This window comes from Hypanus sabinus, chromosome 30 (assembly GCF_030144855.1).
Source record: "Hypanus sabinus isolate sHypSab1 chromosome 30, sHypSab1.hap1, whole genome shotgun sequence".
NCBI classification, from domain to species: domain Eukaryota; kingdom Metazoa; phylum Chordata; class Chondrichthyes; order Myliobatiformes; family Dasyatidae; genus Hypanus; species Hypanus sabinus.
The window spans coordinates 26,157,765-26,178,562 of record NC_082735.1 but is presented as its reverse complement, the minus strand read 5'-3'; the positions used below and the strand labels follow the sequence as shown (position 1 = coordinate 26,178,562).

Genomic DNA, 20,798 nt, shown 5'->3' with positions numbered 1-20,798 from the left:
ATACACCATATAACTTCTTAACCACAGAGTCAACCTGCGCAGCTGCTTCCAGCGTCCTATGGACTCAGACCCCAAGGTCCCTCTGATCCTCCATATTACTAAGATTCTTACCATTAATACTATATTCTGCCATCATATTTAACCTACCAAAATGAACCACTTCACACTTATCTGGGTTGAACTCCATCTGCCACTTCTCAGCCCAGTTTTGCATCCTATCAATGTCATGTTGTAACTCCTGATAGCCCTCCACACTATCCACAACACCTCCAACCTTAGTGTCATCAGCAAACTTACTAACCCATCCCTCCACTTCCTCATCCAGGTCATTTATAAAAATCACAAAGAGTAAGGGTCCCGAACAGATTCCCGAGGCACTCCACTGGTGACCGACCTCCATGCAGAATATGACCCGTCTACAACCACCCTTTGCCATCTGTAGGCAAGCCAGTTCTGGATCCACAAAGCAATGTCCCCTTGGATCCCATGCCTCCTTACTTTCTCAATAAGCCTTGCATGGGGTACCTTATCAAATGCCTTGCTGAAATCCATATACACTACATCTACTGCTCTTCCTTCATCAATCTGTTTAGTCACATCCTCAAAAAATTCAATCAGGCTCGTAAGGAATGACCTGCCTTTGACAAAGCCATACTAACTACTCCTAATCATATTATACTTCCTCAAATATTCATAAATCCTGCCTCTCAGGATCTTCTCCATCAACTTACCAACCACTGAGATAAGACTCCCTGGTCTATAATTTCCTGGGCTATCTCTACTCCCTTTCTTGAATAAAGGAACAACATCCGCAACCCTGCAATCCTCTGGAACCTCTCCTGTCCCCATTGATGATGCAAAGATCATCGCCAGAGGCTCATCAATCTCCTCCCTCGCCTCCCACAGTAGCCTGGGGTACATTTCGTCTGGTCTTGGTGACTTATCCAACTTGGTGCTTTCCAAAAGCTCCAGCACATCCCCTTTCTTACATCTACATGCTCAAGCTTTTCAGTCTGCTGCAAGTCATCACAACAATCACTAAGATCCTTTTTCATAGTGAATACTGAAGTATTCACTAAGTACCTTTGCTATTTCCTCTGGTTCCATAAACACTTTCCCACTGTCATACTTGATAGATCCTATTCTTTCTTGTCATCCTCTTGCTCTTCACATACTTGTAGAATGCCTTGGGGCTTTCCTTAATTCTGCCCGCCAAGGCCTTCTCATGGCCCCTTCTGGCTCTCCTAATTTCCTTCTTAAGCTCCTTCCTAGTAACCATATAACAATCACAGCACGGAAACAGGTCATCGTGGCCCTCCTAGTCCGTGCCGAACCCTTAATCTCACCTAGTCCCACCTACCCGCACTCAGCCCATAACCCTCCACTCCTTTCCTGTCCGTATACCTATCCAATTTTACCTTAAATGACACAACTGAACTGGCCTCTACTACTTCTACAGGAAGCTCATTCCACACAGCTATCACTGTTTGAGTAAAGAAATACCCCCTCATGTTTCCCTTAAACTTCTGCCCCCTAACTCTCAAATCATGTCCTCTAGTTTGAATCTCCCCTACTCTCAATGGAATCAGCCTGTTCATGTCAACTCTATCTATCCCTCTCAAAATTTTAAATACCTCGATCAAATCCCCCCTCAACCTTCTACGCTCCAATGAATAGAGACCTAACTTGTTCAACCTTTCTCTGTAACTTAATTGCTGAAACCCAGGTAACATCCTAGTAAATCGTCTCTGCACTCTCTCTAATTTATTGATATCTTTCCTATAATTCGGTGACCAGAACTGCACACAATATTCCAAATTTGGCCTTACCAATGCCTTGTACAACTTTAGCATTACATCCCAACTTCTGTACTCAATGCTTTGATTTATAAAGGCCAGCGTTCCAAAAGCCCTCTTCACCACCCTATCTACATGAGACTCCACTTTCAGGGAACTATGCACAGTTATTCCTAGATCTCTCTGTTCCTCTGCATTCCTCAATGCCCTACCATTTACTCTGTATGTTCTATTTGGATTATTCCTGCCAAAATGTAGAACCTCACATTTCTCAGCATTAAACTCCATCTGCCAATGTTCAGCCCATTCTTCTAACCGGCATAAATCTCCCTGCAAGCTTTGAAAATCCATCTCATTATCCACAACACCTCCTACCTTAGTATCATCGGCATACTTACTAATCCAATTTACCACCCCATCATCCAGATCATTTATGTATATTACAAACAACATTGGGCCCAAAACAGATCCCTGAGGCACCCCGCTAAGTCACCGGCCTCCATCCCGATAAACAATTATCCACCACTACTCTCTGGCATCTCCCATCTAGCCACTGTTGAATCCATTTTATTACTCCAGCATTAATACCTAACGACTGAACCTTCTTAACTAACCTTCCATGTGGAACTTTGTCAAAGGCTTTGCTGAAGTCCATATAGACTACATCCACTGCCTTACCCTCGTCAACATTCCTCGTAACTTCTTCAAAAAATTCAATAAGTTTTGTCAAACATGACCTTCCACGCACAAATCCATGCTGGCTACTTCTAATCAGATCCTGTCTATCCAGATAATTATAAATACTATCTCTAAGAATACTTTCCATTAATTTACCCACCACTGATGTCAAACTGACAGGTCTATAATTGCTAGGCTTCCTTCTAGAACCCTTTTTAAACAATGGAACCACATGAGCAATATGCCAATCCTCCGGCACAATCCCCGTTTCTAATGACATATTAAAGATCTCCGTCAGAGCTCCTGCTATTTCTACACAAACTTCCCTCAAGGTCCTGGGGAATATCCTGTCAGGACCCGGAGATTTATCCACTTTTAAATTTCTTAAAAGCGCCAGTACCTCCACCTCTTTAATTGTCATAGGTTCCATAACTTCCTTACTTGTTTCCCACACCTTAGACAATTCAATATCCTTCTCCTTAGTGAATACCGAAGAGAAGAAATCATTCAAAATCTCTCCCATCTCCTTCGGTTCCACACATAGCTGACCACTCTGATTCTCTAAGGGGCCAATTTTATCCCTCACTAACCTCTTGCTTTTAATATAACTGTAGAAACCTTTCAGATTTACTTTCACCTTATTTGCCAAACCAACCTCGTATCTTCTTTTAGCTTTTCTAATCTCTTTCTTAAGATTCCTTTTACATTCTTTATATTCCTCGAGCAATTCCTTTACTCCATGCTGCCTATATCTATTGTAGACATCCCTCTTTTTCTGAACCAAATTTCTAATATCCCTTGAAAACCATGGTGCTCTCAAACCTTTAACCTTTCCTTTCACCCTAACAGGAACGTAAAGATTCTGTACCCTCATAATTTCACCCTTAAATGACCTCCATTTCTCTATTACATCCTTCCCATAAAACAACTTGACCCAATCCACTCTCTCTAAATCCCTTCGCATCCCCTCAAAGTTAGCCTTTCTCCAATCAAAAATCTCAACTCTAGGTCCAGTCCTGTCCTTCTCCATAATTATATTGAAGCTAATGCTATTGTGATCACTGGACCCGAAGTGCTCCCCAACACATACATCTGTCAGCTGACCTATCGCATTCCCTAACAGGAGATCCAACACTGCCCCATCTCTAGTCGGTACTTCTATGTATTGTTGCAAAAAACTATCCTGTACACATTTCACAAACTCTAAACCATCCAGCCCTTTTACAGAATGAGCTTCCCAGTCTACGTGTGGAAAATTAAAATTTCCCCACAATCACCACCTTCTGTTTACTACAAATATCTGCTATCTCCTTACACATTTGCTCTTCCAACTCACGCGCCCCATTAGGTGGCCTATAATACACTCCTATCAGTGTTACTGCACCTTTCCCATTCTTCAATTCCACCCAAATGGCCTCCCTAGAGCAGCTCTCTAATCTATCCTTCCAAAGCACCGCCATAAGATTTTCTCGGACAAGCAATGCAACACCTCCTCCTCTGGCCCCTCCTACTCTATCACACCTGAAGCAACTAATTCCAGGAATATTTAGTTGCCAATCACACCCTTCCTGCAACCATGTTTCACTAATAGCTACAACATCATAATTCCAGGTATCAATCCATGCTTTAAGCTCATCCACCTTTCTTACAATGCTCCTGGCATTAAAATAGATACATTTAAGATTCTCTCCATCTCCTCCTCTCTTTCCATCCCTAACAATGTATTCAAATTTATTATCCTTTTCTTTCTTCTCCCCTACATCTTCGGGCTGAGCGCATCCCTTCTCCATCACCTGCCTTTCCTCCCTCACACACTGTCTATTTACTTGCTCCACTGGTGAACTAACCTCCTCTCCCATAGTCTCCTCAAATAGTCTCCCGCCCCCCCCATCTTACTAGTTTAAAGTCCACCCTGTAGCCCTAGCAAACCTCCCCGCTAGGATATTGGTCCCCCCACAATTCAAGTGTAACCCGTCCTTCTTGAACAGGTCACTCCTGCCCCAGAAGAGGTCCCAATGATCCAGAAACTTGAATCCCTGCCCCCTGCTCCAATCCCACAGCCACGCATTCATCCTCCACCTAATTCTATTCCTACTCTCACTGTCGCGTGGCACAGGCAGTAATCCCGAGATTACTACCTTTGCGGTCCTTCTTCTTAACTGCCTTCCTAACTCCCTATACTCTCGTTTCAGGACCTCTTCCCCTTTCCTTCCTATGTCATTGGTACCTACATGTACCACGACCTCTGGCTCTTCACCCTCCCACTTCAGGATATCTTGGACGCAATCAGAAACGTCCCGAACCCTGGCACCAGGGAGGCAAATTACCATCCGGGACTCCCGGTCACCTCCACAGAAACGCCTGTCTGAGCCCCTGACTACTGAGTCCCCTATTACTATGGACCTCTTTCTTCTAACCCTACCCTTCTGAGCTACAGGGCTGTCCTCTGTGCCGGAGGCTCGGCCACTGTCACTCCCACCAGGTAGGCTGTCCCCCCCCAACAGTACTCAAACATGAGTACTTATTGTCAAGGGATACAGCCACTGGGGTACTCTCTAGTACCTGCCTCTTCCCCTTCCTGACTGTAACCCACCTATCTGCCTCCCGTGGTCCCGGAGTGACCACCTGCCTGTAACTCCTCTCTATCACTTCCTCACTCTCCCTGACCAGGCGAAGGTCATCGAGCTGCAGCTCCAGTTCCCTAACTCGGTCCCTCAGGAGCTGCAGTTCGGCGCACCTGGCGCAGATGTGGACGTCTGGGAGGCTCGGAGACTCCAGGATCTCCCATATCCGACACCGAGAACAACAAGCTGCCCTCACACTCATACCTCCCAAATAACTGAAAATACAAGAACTAAAAGATAAGCCTACTGTGCCCTCTTCTGCCTAAGCCCTCTGAACCCAAGCCCTACACTCTGTGCCCGGCTCACTCCGCTGCCCGCAAACGAAGCTGCCCGCTTCTTAAGGCGGCGTTCTTTATATATCTTCCCTCCTTCCCGGGCCTCCTTCATGCGCCTGCGCAGTCCTGCCTCTCAGAACTCCGATCTGAGAAGCAATTGGACAATTTGAAAATGGCCGCCGCCGCACTTCCTCTCAAGCCTCGCTGTCCTCTTCCAAAAGCCTTATAATCTTCTAGATCTCTAACATTACCTAGCTCTCTGAACCTTTTGTAAGCTTTTCTTTTCTTCTTGACTAGATTTATTACAGCCTTTGTACACCAGTTCCTGTACCCTACCATAACTTCCCTGTCTCATTGGAATGTACCTATACAGAACTCTACACAAATATCCCCTGAATATTTGCCACATTTCTTCCAACAGTGCCATGCCCCCACCTTTTTTGCCTCCTTCCCCGTCCTTTCCAAAAACATCTAAAACCCGGCACTTAAAGTAACCAATCCTCTCCCTGAGCCATCCAAGTCTCTGTAATGGCCACTACATCACATCTCCAAGTACTGATTCACACTCTAAGCTCATTCGCTTTGTTCACAACACTCCTAACGTTAAAATAGACACATCTCAAGCCTTCAGTATGAGCGCATCCCTTCTCTATCACCTGCTTATCCTCCCTCTCGCACTGTCTACAAGCTTTCTCTATTTGTGAGCTAACCTCCTCTTGCCCAGTCTCTTCAGTTTGGTTCCCAACCCCCAACAATTCTAATTTAAATTCTCCCCAATAGCCTTAGCAAACCTCTCCACCAGGATATTGGTCCCCTTGGGATTCAAGTGCAACCCTCCTTTTTGTACAGGTCACACCTGCCCCAAAAGGGTCCCAATGATCCAGAAATCTGAATCCCTGTCCCCGCTCCAATCCCTCAGCCACGCATTTATCCTCCACCTCATGCTATTCCTATTCTCACTGTCGCGTGACACAGGCAGTAATCCCGAGATTACTACTGCTCAAATTACAATGCTTTAAGCAGTGGCTCAGAAATTAAACTCTATACTAAAGCCAGCTAAAAGTAGAGCTCGTATTGGCAGGATAAAAGGAGGCTGCAACCACAATAACTCTGAAATGTTGTTGGGATGGAGGAGAATATAAAAAATAAAAATTGGGAAAAACCCAAAAAACATCCAGTAAAATATTTCAGGCAACTTACTAATTGCGATCTAGTGTGATCACACTCTGCAGAACAGATCCCAAGGTATTATCAACCTCACTAAGTATCAAGTCTATTGCAATTAATTGAAATAAAATGCATTGGGAATATCGATTTACCAATCACTGCTGTGATACTCACCTCCAAGTTCTAGCTTCACTTAGACAGGTCTCACAAAGAGTGAAAAACCAATTATGCCAAATTATTGATGTTAGCTTTTGATTTATTTGCAGAATGAAGACAACTTAATGTCACAACTGTACCATTGAACAAGTTGTTGGGTATACTTAAAGCAGAGGTTGATAGATTGATTGGTAAGGGTGTCAAAGATTATGGGGAGAAGGCCAGATAATAGCATCAAGAGGGAAAAATAAATCAGCCATGATCAATGTTGGAACAGGCTTGATGGGCAAAATGGCCTAATTCTGCTCCTGTTTTATGGTCTTAAACCTGACAATATTAAACCTTAGTACAGTAAGGTTTAGCAGAAAACTAAAAAAAATTGTCAAAGTAATTCAGTACATTCAGTCCTTTCATGAATTGAATTAATTTGACAGCTTTTCTGTTTTCTGTTAAACTTTACAATACTAACTTTATCAAAAATATTTACCCAAGGATTTTAACATTCCAAAAATTGTAGTTTGTTTTTAGTGCCACATATCTAGAAGATTCAATACTACTTAATTCATTCAAGCACAAGATGATGAAAATTCAGTACTATCTACAACCTTCAAACACACCAGAGTTCAAGTAAGTACATCCTCTAGCCCAGTGGTTCCCGATCTTTTTTTTATGCCATGGCCCAATACTATTAAGCCAGAGGTCTGGAACCCCAGGTTGGGAAGCCCTGCTCTAGTCTACCCAAATAAAGAAGCAGCCCCCCCACCCCCAGTTTACAATGGGTCTCTCCAATGTAGAGGAGGCCAGATAGGGATGTAATATAAAAGAAACCTTAAAAGTAGTTTAAAAAACACAAAATGCTGGCAGAACTCAGCAGGCCAGACAGCATCTATGGGAGGAGGTATAAACGATGTTTTGGGCTGAAACCCTTCATCAGGAGTGAAGTAACATGGGATGGTCGAGGGGGATACTTCACCTTCACGTCAACTGGGGTGATATACTGTATCCGGTGCTCCGATGTGGCCATTTATACATTGGGGAGACCCGCCGCAGACTGGGAGACCGTTTCACCGAACACCGGCACTCGGTCCTCCAGCAGTGGTGGGATCTCCCTGTGACCACACACTTCAATTCCACTGACCAGTTCCACTCCGACATGTCTGTCCATGGCCTCCTCTACCATCAAGATGAGACCACACGCAGGTCGATGGAGCAATACCTTATCTCCCGCCTAGGTAGCCTCCTTCCTGCCAGCATGAACATCCAACTCACTGACTTCCATTGATACCCCTGCCCCCCCCTTACTCCATCCCTATCTATAATTTTAGTCTGGTTCTCTTTCTCTCTCTTTTTTCCCCCTCACTATTATCTCCCCTCAGCCCTACCTTTCTTTCTCTTTTATTTCCCATAATTCTCCACCTTCCCCTAGCCCATTTCCCTTCAGCCTATCACTTCCTAGCTCACTACTTCATCCCTCCCCCCACTTCTTATCCCCCCTCGACCATCCCATGTTACTTCACTCCTGATGGAGGGTTTCACCCGAAACATCGGCACTACCTCATCCCATAGATGCTGTCTGGCCTGCTGAGTTCTGTCAGCATTTTGTGTTTTTTATTTATTTCCAGCACGTGTTGCCTTAAAAGTAGTTTAATGTCCAAATTCTTTTTTTATCCCCATGGACTGGTCACTTGCTGAAACACAAATTACAAGGGGATTCCAGTGACCTCATTGAATTTAACATGGAAGATCAGCCAATAGTATTTTCAGAAAGTTTGCCCTTGGATACAAAGCACCTGCCTGTCTCATTGTATTAAACGCACAACAAACTAGCATCCTAGAATTTCAATTACAGTCCCACTGCACTCCAGTACAACGTGGGCTCTGAATGAAAGAACTGGGGAGAAGCTGCAAAGAAAATCCACTTCCATGGGGTCGAGAGGAGCCGAGACCTCTTCCCCGCCACTGTGCCTGGGGCCCTGCCCACAAAGTGATCAAAAAGCACAACGGAGCTGGTATTTCCGGAAAGTATGATTATCCTGTCAGGTTGAGGTATGCGCTCCAGCTGATGCTTCAGGAAATAACGAATGAAACGCGAATGTAAACAAATCAATTTTAAATTAAGAGTACAGGGGTTATCTGTGCACAAATACCAATGCAACCAATTCCTGGCTAACTTTACTTCAAGTAAATGAATGCAGTACCAACAACTGCACAAAATTTTGGAGTGCTCTACGCAGCTGTTCAAAATAAAAACAAAATGCAATTGAACATTTAAGGCAATGACACTTCAATGACACTACGCACAACGGGAAAAATTTTGGATGATCAAAGAGGTGTTTCTTCATAGTATCATCAAGCTTTCACGAACCATTTCCTGGCTCAGGTTTGCAATCTGTTCCAAACTGATATCGTCACCTTCATTACTGGTCGACAACCCAAACTCTGTTTCTGAAATGGACATGGTATCGCCATCGGGGACGTAGGAAAACAGTTCAAAGTCCCTGCAGCTTGTTTTTCCAGACACACTTTCGTTTATTTCCGCGGAGGGCAGATTGCTGCCGTAACCAGAGGAGAACAGAGTCCGTAGCTCTACAGTGAAGTCCCTCTTTAAAGGAGACTGCCTCGCTAACTCTGCTTCCTCTGTTAGCGCTTCGTTTACCCTGTGCAAGGGTGACTGGCTGTTTTTGCCATCCGCGCGTTCACTGTGTGAAGTTACATGCGGCTCGCCAGGTACATCGGGGTGATCTGTGTTGCTCCCCTCCCAGTCTCCCTTTTCCGGCGACTCTCTGGAGAAGGGACCCGCGTCGGTTTCATTAGCAGCTTCGGGGTTGCTCGCAATTAGTTTCTTGCCGGCTTTCAGGTCCCCTTCTCCGGACACGGGTACGGGGAAAATCAATTCTTTCATTTCACTTCCCTCGGGTTTCACAGGTGGATCGCAGAGTTCTGCCACCGAACACGGGTCCGTTTCGAATTTAATCACGCGTTGGCCAAAAGGTTGGATTTCAGCCCTGACTGAAAACGTCTGCTGCGTACTTTCTCCGCCGGCCTTCACGAGGAGATCTACCGATTCTCCTCCCGGACTTGTCGCCGCTTCGCTGGGGAGATCCGATGCATTTCGGAGGGGCAGCCCACCTGACGGGTCTTCAGCAGGTTCCCCCTTTCCCGATCCAGGACCGAGACCGGCGCCTGTTGATAATTTCCCCGCAGCTCCAGCCGGAGAGAAACGTGCCTCATCACCTCTCGTTTGCCGAGCAGACGATGGAGAATCGCCCGGCGGTCTTCCCTCCGCCTCTCCCGCACCATCTCGGGGACGCGAAGCGGCTTTCTTGTTTTTCCTGAAGCGCTTAAATCTGATCTTTTTCCGCGGCGTGAAGGGAGTTTTCTTCCGATCTGCTTCCGCAGCCTCTTGCTGCTTTCGGACGCATCCTAAGGTGCTTCCCATTCTGTCGGCATTCCTGGCAGCGCCTACCGCGCCGGCATCTTCCTTCACCGGGCTCGGCTGAGGAGAAAAGTTGCAACTCTCCCCGGGGGTATCTAGGCGCAATTTAACATTCTAACCGGCCGGTCATCTTCAGACGACGTCTCGTTAACATCCAGCAACCCGACGCTTGTCACCATAGTTCGCTCTCTCTGACCACAAGGCAGCTGATCCTCGACCGGCTGATAATTCCTGTTGCGCCGACGCCGAGAATCACCATCATTCCGCCGTCAGAGAGTGGTCTGAACGCACTGGTACGTTTGACTGAGGTGCTGCATTCTTCAACTATTAATCGAGCGCACTATCAGATTTCCATGCCTTTAAACACTGGTGCATTCGCTCTTGAGGACCAAATGGGCTTCTTCCCCTTCATGCAACATGAACCATGCGGGCCAGTGCCTGCTCCGTACGCCGACTCGATGGCGCAGAAATAAATCTCTAATACCTCGTCAGTAGGAATGAAATTCTCTCAACCTGCGACACACCACGCCCAGGCAAGCCAGTGAAGTCTGTGCTACACACCCGCGCCGTGTTCATCTGCTAACTCAATAAACGATACTGCAGTCTCAGCAGCAATAGCAGACGGCTGCGTCATGTCAAAAATAAGGTCAGTGGCATTCTGCACAAAAAATCAACCCCCCCGGAGTAAAAGGTGATAAATATTTACTGGGTGGTCATGATCAGAATTGTAAAATGCAGAATTTAAAATCAATATTGCAGATGCACACAGTTCAAGGTGGAGTCAACTACCACCGTGCTACGTAGCGACTCGAATTAGCATATTGGAGCGAGCATATATCAATGGTTTAAGATAGCTCGCTATTACAAGGAATCGTGCTTCAACAGACATGCCAAAGGAATCATCTTTTCTTTGAATTGTTTGCCTCACTGGTCGCGATCTCAGTGTCGATGAGACGCGTTGTTAATAATCTAGCTTAAAAAATGTCAGCATTGTCAAAGCTGAGAAAGTATTGGAAACCCGGTTCAATGTACTGCTCAGATTTAACACAATATACCTGGCACGGATTATATTTGTGTAGCGAGCTTGTTTTACACAGCAGAGTATAATGCAGTATTCTTTCTACCCGTTCTGTAGAACATCTTCACTACTAAGAAATTTAAACCAGCTTTTGCAGTCAAGAGGGCCGGGTAAGGTAAGGGGAGTTCAGGCCACCTTCTCAAAGTGGGTCAGGCTACATAGAGCTGTTATACCTCAGCTTGACAGGGTTTGTTACATGTAATTGGCCCAGGGGGATCTAACAGTGTAAAGTCTTCATCCATCCTTTCCTTTAAATCATAAATATTGCCTTATTCACTCTTCCGTAAATTCGGCAAACCACCTCAGTGTTTTTCAGGCTTATGGCTCAGAACTACTAGGGAGAAAGGTGAGACTGCAGAAAAATGGCCAAACATGTTATCTCTGGGGGGGGGGTGGAGAGAGAGAGGGGGGAGAGAGGGGGGAGAGAGGAGGGGAGAGAGGGGGAGGGGGGGAGAGAGAGATAGATAGAGATCGATGAAACTGTCAGGATTAACAGTTAGTGTTTGATGGACTGTAGACGGTCTCTCTTTGGGGCTTCGCTGTTGTTTGCATAGTGGGATTTTCTCTTCTGTTTCAGGGCTGTCTGCAGAGAGCAAGAATCTCAGGTTGTATATTGTATACATTTTCTGATATTAAATGGAACCATTGAACTGATGACTGTGGGAACTGGGAGATGTAATATTGTAAAGGAGAGAGAGGTAAGGTAAGGTTAGCTCCCACTTTAATGGGCACATCCAAGGTTTTTGACATCTCATACCGCTTTCATAGAATCATACAGCATAGCAAAAAAAGCAGTTCAGTCCAACTTATTCACACTGACCAGTGAACACCGTCACATAATAACCCAGCACTTGGTTCAGAGCCTCTATGTCGAAGTGTCGCAAGTCCTCAACAGGTAATTCTTAAATACTCCTAGTGACCTGGGCTTCAATCACTCTCTCAGTCAGTGCATTCCAGCACATTCTGTCTCTGATCTGGAAAAAGTTTACTACAACCTGCAGCAGGTATGTCCCTCAAATTTCTATACTTCAAATCTGGCCCCTCTTAACTTCCTCTGTTGCAGGAAGAAGATCTAGCTTCTCCCCCTCTGCCCCCCCCCCATAACTGAAGAGCTCCATCTCTGAACGAAAACAATATTCCAGAAAATTTTCAGTCAGGCTTTAGAGCAAACCACCACACTGAGATGGCCATTACCAAGATCGTCAGAGATCTTGGGCTCCGCACTGAGAGTCGCAGTTCTAATTCTTCTGGATTTACGTGCTGCCTTGGACACAATTGACCACTACATTCTCCTAGATCGTTTTGAGAACTGGGCTGGACTCTCTGGTAGTGTCCTTAATTGGTTTCAAATTCATATACGTTAGAAAATTTTTCTGTCTTGGAGACCAATTTTCTAAGAGAAACAATGTACTTTTTGGTGTTGCTCAGGGAAGCTGCCTTGTCCCTATACTCTTCTCCTTCTACATGCTCCCCTTAGGAGACACCATTAGAGAGCATAAACTTGATTTACGTAGTTAAGCAGATGACACACAATTGTATACCTCGTTTATAGCAGCCATACCAGAAGTCAGAGAAGATAGGGTGATACTGTATCATTAGACTCAAAACAAGTGGAAAAGCAATAGCTTCCTAAAACTAAATGAAGATGAAATACTTTTGGTTGGTCCCAAAGCCAAAAGAGAGAATCTTCTTGATAAACTTGGGAACTTGGCTCCCATTGTAAAATCAGATGCAACAAGCCTGGGTGTTTTCTTTGATTCAGATTTGAATTTTAAATCCCACGTACAGAAAGTGATAAGAGCAACATTTCTACAAATAAGAAATATTGCAAAGGTATGTTTGTTTATGTCACGTAATGATGCAGAAAAACTAATTCACGCCTCTATATCGAATAGACTAGATTACTGCATTGCACTTATTACTGGCCCTCCAAAGCAATCTATTGACAAACTTCAACTCATTTTGAACACTGCTGCTAGACTTTTAATTAAAACCAGGATGAAGAAGCATATCACTCTTATCCTAGCTACTCTGCATTGGCTTCCTGCATCTTCTAGAATTGATTTTAAAGTTCTCTTACTTGTTTTAAAACTCTCAAAGGTCTGGAACCAAAGTACATCAAAGAATTATTTTCGCTCAAGCTCTTCTGCCGGTTTCATAAATTTAAAAAAAAATCTCCCTCAAAAGATAATTGGCAGGTCAGCTTTTTTGAACTAATCTCCTGAAATGTGGAATTCAATACTTTAAAGCACCAGCTCAAAATCTATTTATTGAACCTTGATTTGAACTAATATCTTTTTGTCTTTCATTTTCATGTTTACTTTTATTTTTCTTATTTTCTTTTCATGTTTGCACTTTATTGCATTGTAAAGCAGTTTGAACTGCATCATATGTATGAAAAATTCTCTATAAGTAAATTATTATCTGAAACAACATACTGATTTATCTCCTCTGCACCTTCTCTAGTACCATTGCATTCTTCCTCTACCTTGGTGCCAAGAACCCCACACAGTACTTCAGTCAAAATCTGCCCAAGGTTTTATAGAGTTCAAGCACCTTTCCTGTATCTGAATTCAATGCCCTAACCAATGAAGATCTTGTTTGTATTTCTAACTACGTTGTCCACCTGTGCCGACACCTTCAAGGATCTACAGACTTGTACCACACACAAAATGCTGGAGGAACTCAGCAGGCCAGGCAGCATCTATGGAAAAACAGAGTACAGTTGACATTTCTGGCCAAGACCTTTCAACAGACTTGTACTCTGAGATCCCTCTGTTTCTCAAAAATCCCTTTTTAGCACCCTTCACTGAAATATTGATATATCCCTGAAGCCAAGACCACCATCCACACTATCAACAACTGCCAATCTTTGTGACATGCACAGACTTACTGATCTTGCCTCTCACATTCGCATCCAAGTCAATCACTTGTAGGGGCACAGTACCAATCCTTGTAGGACACCACTAGTCAGAGGCATCAATTACAGCAATAACCTTCTACCATCACCTTCTGACTCCTCTTGCCAAAAGCCAAATTTGAATCCTCTTTGCACTGGATCCCACTGGCCCTAACCTTTTGAACCAGTCCCACTTGTGGCACCTTGTCAAAGGTTTTACTGAAATCTGTGTAAATCACATCTACTATCCTGCCCAGGTTGGCTGTACCTGGTTACTTTCTACTCTTCCAAGTGATCATTAATCCACTCTCTCCAGTTTCTTCCCAACTATTGCTGCTAGCCTGACAGGTCTAAAGTTAACAGGGGTCCATGTTCACTGTTCTCCAGTCATCAGGTAGCTCACTTACTCCCAGTGAAGATGTAGATACTCTTAGCCAGAGTACTCACAGTCTTTTCCCTTGCCTCTGCAGCAGCCTGGGATAAAACCCGATCAGGTCAACAAGAGCTTCCTCTACTTTTGGAAAATTGCACCAGATCTTCACCTATCCCTTCACTGTAATGTCCAACTATAAAGACTGTTTCCATCGTGTATACCTGTGAAAAGCATTCATTTAGGACCTCACCTATACCTTCTAGTTCAATGCACATATTGCTCCTGTTGTTCCTAACTTTCTCACACTTTTGTCCTCCTATGCCTTTGGATTCACTTTAACGCTATCTGCCTGTGATTCATTGTGACCCCTTTTTGCTTTCCTGTTTGCCTTTCTAAGTGCCTTCCTACACTTCCTGTACTCTTGATAAGCTCACGCTGTCTCTCAATCCTTATATCCCCTCATCTGCCTTTTTGGCCCTGAACTTTTGCTAATTCTCCTTTCGAAGCTTCTCTGGAACATAAACCTCCGGTGAAGCATTTCCTCACTGTGAACCCCAGTCGGTTCAGACTGGCAACAGCATCTCTTCCACGATCTCCATTAGCATCGTGTTCTACTCATTTTACACCCCTGACTATGTGACTGAGCACAACTCCAATATCATATTAAAGTTTGCCAGCAACATTGCCATTGTGGGCCGAATCAAGGGTAGTGATGAATCAGCGTTCAGGAGGGAGACTGAAAGGTTGGCCGAGTGATGTCATAGTGGCAACCTCTCACTCAATGAGACCAGGAACTGATTGTGGACTTCAGTAGAGGGAAGCCAGCGGTCCATGAGCCAGTCCTCTTCGGGGGATTAAGGGTAGAGAGGGTTAACAACTTTAAATTCCTGGGTGTTATTATTACAGGGGATCTGTCCTGGCCCAACACACAAGAAAACACGGCGGTGCTGCAACTTCCTTGGGAGACTGCGGAGATTCAGCATAACATCTAGAACTTTGAACATCTCTGTACATGTGTAGTGGAAAGTGTACTGACTGGCTGCATCACAGCCTGGAGTGGAGGCACCGAAGCCTTTGGGTGGAGGATCCTACAAAGGGTGGGCTCTCCCCACCACTGAGCACATCAACATGAAGCACAGCGTCCATTGTTGAGGATCCCCACCACCAGGTTCACAAACAGTTACTGCCCCTCAACCATCTGGCTCTTGAACAAAAGGGGATAAGTACACTCTCTTACCCCATCATTGAGATGTTTCCACAACCAATGATCTCACTGTATCTCATTATCTCATGTTCTCATTATTTATTGCTATTTATTTATATTTGCATTTGCACAGTTTATTGTCTTCTGCACTCTGGTTGATCATTCACTGATCATATTATAGTTATTATTCTATAGATATGCTGAGTCTTTTATCTTATTTCATGCCTGTTATTTATTGCTATTTAATTGTTTTGCTATCTACATTTGCACAGTTCCTTGTCCATTGATTCTGTTTACAGTTACTATCCCACAGATTAGTTAAGTGTGCCCACAGAAAAAGAATCTTAAGGTTGTATGGGGTGACATGTGTACTCTGATAATAAATTGTACTTTGACTTTGAGTATGCCCTCAGGAAAAATGTATACGATGATATATTACGTACTTGGATAATAACATTTACTTTGAACTTTGAGCACAGGACCGGGATGAGATTTGCTGTAACTATGTGAAGTTAAGAGGGACACAGGTAATGTTCCCATCGCTGTCAGTAAGGAGTTGTACCTTCTCCCCATAACTACGTGGGTTTCCTCTGGGTGCTCCGGTTTCCTCCCACAGTCCAAAGAGGTACCATTGTAGGTTAATTGGTCATTGTAAATTGTCTCATGATTGGGCTAGAGTTAAATTGGGGTTTGCTGTGCAGAGTGACTCAAAGGGCTGGAAAGGCCTATTCCACGCTGTATTTTAATACATTGTTTTAAAATTTCTTGATACAAACGTCAAATATTTGTGCAATACAGTACAATCCTTCCATACTTAAAACAAGTGCTCCCTCTGCTGGACTGGAACCATTTTCTTTAGTGGTTCATTTCTACAGATGCATTTGAATATGAAGGGTACCAACTTGCACTGCAAATTAGAAGCCATGCATTCTGCAATCAAAATTAAACAAGTATGCTGGAAGAGCTTTGGAGATTAAACAATAAAAGAAAAACAAGAACCTGAGTAACTTGTATACAGTGCTGCTGGAGCATACACTGTTATGTATTCAGTTAATTACATAATTCAGATACCAAATCTTTTCCAACTGAGCATTTGTCAGACATAGGTCAGTGAGATATTGTAACATATATATTGGTGGAAATACTTGCTTGAAAAAGAATAATTGTACTTTGAAAATTATGGTGGAGTTTGCAAAATTTTAAGAATATGAAAGGAGTCATATGATTGCTTGAATCAAGGTAACACTTGGGGCTGCACTCTTCTTTCAGCTTTCACTCTCAAATCCCACTCCCTCTCCTACAATATCCTGCCCTCCAATAAATCCAGGTATCAGTTCCCCCTTTTCCTTCCATGCAACTCCTCTCAGCAACCCTTCCTTCCCTCCACTCCCTCCTCCCTCCAAGCAAACCTCCTGTGGGTCCCTCCTTCCTGACAGCTCTTCCTGTCAGCTTCTCGACACCCCACGTAAGCCACAGCACTCTGGCCTCAGCCCCTCCTTTCTGTCAGACAAAGCTTTTAACTCGGGAACTCCTGCTAGGATATGCTGCCTGAGGCCTACTCACCGCCTGTCTCCCAAGTGCTGAGGACTGGGATGATCAACCTTTTGCATTTAGTTCAGCTGAACGTGGCAAGCAATGCCTGCCAGTTGAATCCAACACAATCCAGCTATCTTCTTTGCTCACCTTTTATCATTTCCTTAATCAGTCATTTGGTTATTCCCATTTGCCAAAATCTTTCCAATCTTCATCTTTACTACTCTTTCAGTCAACATTGTAAGCTTGGTCTTTCAAACCAATACTGTATCCTTAAATTCTTTAGCTGCAGATTAAGGACTTGATATAGAGGCAAAGAGAAGTACAGCACAGAAACAGGCTCTTTGGCCCATCTAGTACATGCCGAACCATTTAAACTGCCTACTCTGATTGACTTGCACCATGACCATAGCCCTCCATATCCCTACCCTCCACGTACCTATACAAACTTCTCTCAAATGTTGAAACTTGCATGCACCACTTGTGATGGCAGCTTCATTCACACACTCTGCACCCTCTGAATGAAGAAATTTCCCCTCATGTTCCCCTTAAACATTTCATCTTTCACCCTTAACCCATGACCTCCAGTTGTAGTCCCATCCAATCTCAATGAAAAAAGCCTATCCATACCCCTCACAATTATTTTGTATACCTCCATCAAATCTCCTCTCAATCTTTTACGTTCCAAGGAATGAAGTCCTAACCTATTCAATCTTTCCTTATAACTCAGGTCCTCCAGACCTGACAACACCTTTGTAAATTTTCCCTGAACTCTTTTAATGTTATTTACACTTTTCCTGTGGGTCTGTGGCCAAAACTACATACAATACTCCAAACTTGGTCTCACCAATGTCTTATGCAATGTCAACATAATATCCCATAATATTTGATTTATAAAGAATTTGTTACCATTGATATTTTAATTTTTCAGTTTCTACAAGATTACTTGATATATATGCAGAATGTGTCTCACCACATTTTGGTATAACCTATTCCAGATGTCAAAGAAACTGATGGTAAGTAACTACAAACTTTAAACTGCAAAAGAGCAATTCAGACTAACCCTTCATCCCAGTCCCTGTCCTTTAGCTTTGTATGCTTTGAAGCCCATGCACCTTTTAAATAGATTTAGGGTTTCTACCTCAACCACCATATCAGGCATTCCAGATTCCCCTTGATGGTTGGCTGAAAAGAAATTCAAATATACAGTACTATCCAAAAGCCTTAGGTACATATATATAGCTAGGGCGCCTAAGACTTTTGCACAGCACTGTGCTGGTCAGTGAGGAGCAGAGAGTGAATTTGTAGCCCTGGCAGGAGCAAAGGATGTCAGGAATGGTGTGGGTGGAGCACCATGGGAGGATTTTGGGACTGGTGGCAGAGAGGGAGTGCCAGGGGCTGGGGGGGGTGGTGTGGGTGCAGACACACCCAGCCCTGAGACACTGGGCAAGGTCATTTGATTCCAATTGGTTTACTGATCATTACAGTTTATCCCCCCGGTGCTTTCCACTCCCTTCCATGATTCCCCTCTCCCTGTCCCCTTCCCACTCTCAGTCCACAATACAGACCCATATCAGAATCAGGTTTATCATCACTCATGTGTCAAGAATTTTTTTGCAGCAGCAGCAGTACAGTGCAAAAGTCTAGGGCACCTTATCTATATATATATATATGTGGCTAAGACTTTAGCACAGTACTGTACTTCACATCCTTTTCCAAGTTATACCAATACTTTACAGTTTTAATTCTCCAATGTTTCAGAGTGAATTTATGACTGCATCTAACTTATCAGTATAACATATCCCTGGTCTCCGCCTTCTGCAACTAATTTATCAGTGCAACATATCCCTGGATTCCACCTTTTAAAATGAGTCTTTCCTGCATTGTCTGTAGGTAACATCACTCGTTTGAGTTCTGCAAGAACTCAAACAAGAGAAAATCTGCAGATGCTGTAAATCCAAACAACACACACAAAATGCTGGAGGAACTCAACAGGCCAGACAGCATCTATGGAAAAGAGTATAGTCGACGATTTAGGCCAAGACCCTTCATCAACTTTGAACTCACTGTTTGTTGAAAGAAGTCTTTCAAAAGTTCCAGTGAAATACAAGAAACAACACAGATTTTGAAGTTCTTTGGAAGTACAGGTTATAGTTTTTGGGTGCTATCTTGTACCCCAAAACTCCGCAAAAACATTTAAGCAGTTTCTTCTCTACACCAACCACAACCGCAACCCTCAGAAGCAATTTGAATAGATTTCAGCTATAGAAATAAGCAATCTAATACAACATGCACTTCCAGCTTGCCACTGACACACACAATGGCCGTTAGCAGCACAACAGGTTCAGCTTTAAGGAATGCAACTTGGAATCTGAAATACATCAGTCAGATTGAGTGTGCTATCAGAACACCCACAGAGAGAAATCTGTCTACTAAAGCAGGCACTCATTTTAGTACAAGCACAATTCAATAGCACTTGAACTCTATACAAACTATGAACACATCGTAATGGAATCCCAGAAAAACATCTGACAACAGGCCCATTTTATCATTTGTGAAGGCAATGCACACCACAGGGCAACTCAATGATTATGGAGTGACTGAAAGAGAGATTAAAATCACATCACAATTACAAAGCATTAGAACTCTGAATATCACCAAATTTTCAAAATAAATTTAGGTTCATCGATGGAGAATTTTCCAATATGCAAACAGTTTCCCATGTTTGATGTTATAATCAGTAATGCCACTGAGTTTTTACCTCAGATGAGCTCCAAAATGTATAAATGGGAAGTTTTTGGCAATGATTTAAAATGATGAGGAAAAAAACGACCTAGACAGGATTCAGTCCTCTCATAACAACAACCTTGACTTAACGTCAGAAAGACTTGTGGACTTCAGGAAGGGGAAGTTGGGAGAACACAATTCATTCGGGGTCAGCGGTGGTGAGGGTGAGCAGCTCAGGTTACTGGGTGTCAGAGGATCTATCCTGGGCGATGACGAAGAAGACACTCCAGCTATATTTCACGAGGAGTCTGAGGAGATTTGGTATGCCACCAAAGCAAATTTCTACAAATGGACAATGGAGAGCATTGTGACTGGTTGCATTACTGCCCAGTACAGAGGCTCCAACGCACAGGAATGAAAGAGACTGCCGAGGATTGTGGACTCGGCTCGATCAGGGTCACAATGACCTCCACCAAGGACATTTTCAAAAGATGGTGCCTCATGAAGGCAGCATCCATCATTAATGACCCTCACCATCCGGGTCATGCCCCCTTCTCATTACTACCATCCAAGGCATGCTACAGGAGCCTGAAGACACACAGTCAGCGTTCCAGAAGCAGCTTCTTCCCCTCTGCCATCGGATTTCTGAACAGTCCACGTACATCATCGTGCAATTCCTCTTCTGCACTATTTACTGTAACTGAAGGCGATTATTTTATGTCTTACCCTGTACTGATGCCACTAAATAAATTTCATGACATGTACCAGTGATAATAAACCTGATTCTGATAAATGTGGAAAATATTCCAACTGTCAATGGATAAACAAATACACATAACAGGTTCAACGAAA

General features: G+C 43.8%; 2 protein-coding genes across 2 annotated transcripts in view; both read right to left on the bottom strand.

The window, feature by feature from the left end:
- Positions 1-20,798, bottom strand: part of LOC132383464 (microtubule-actin cross-linking factor 1-like) — a 509,885-nt gene that overhangs the window by 271,460 nt on the left and 217,627 nt on the right. The window lies entirely within an intron of this gene.
- On the bottom strand, positions 7,501-10,775 carry LOC132383467 (uncharacterized). The gene has a single exon (XM_059954453.1). It carries the CDS (start codon positions 10,133-10,135, stop codon positions 9,035-9,037), a length of 1,101 nt encoding a protein of 366 aa, XP_059810436.1. The 5' UTR covers positions 10,136-10,775; the 3' UTR covers positions 7,501-9,034.

What these genes read in the sequence shown, in the direction of transcription:
- LOC132383467 (XM_059954453.1), bottom strand. Translation starts at nt 10,135, where the DNA reads ATGGGAAGCACCTTAGGATGCGTCCGAAAGCAGCAAGAGGCTGCGGAA.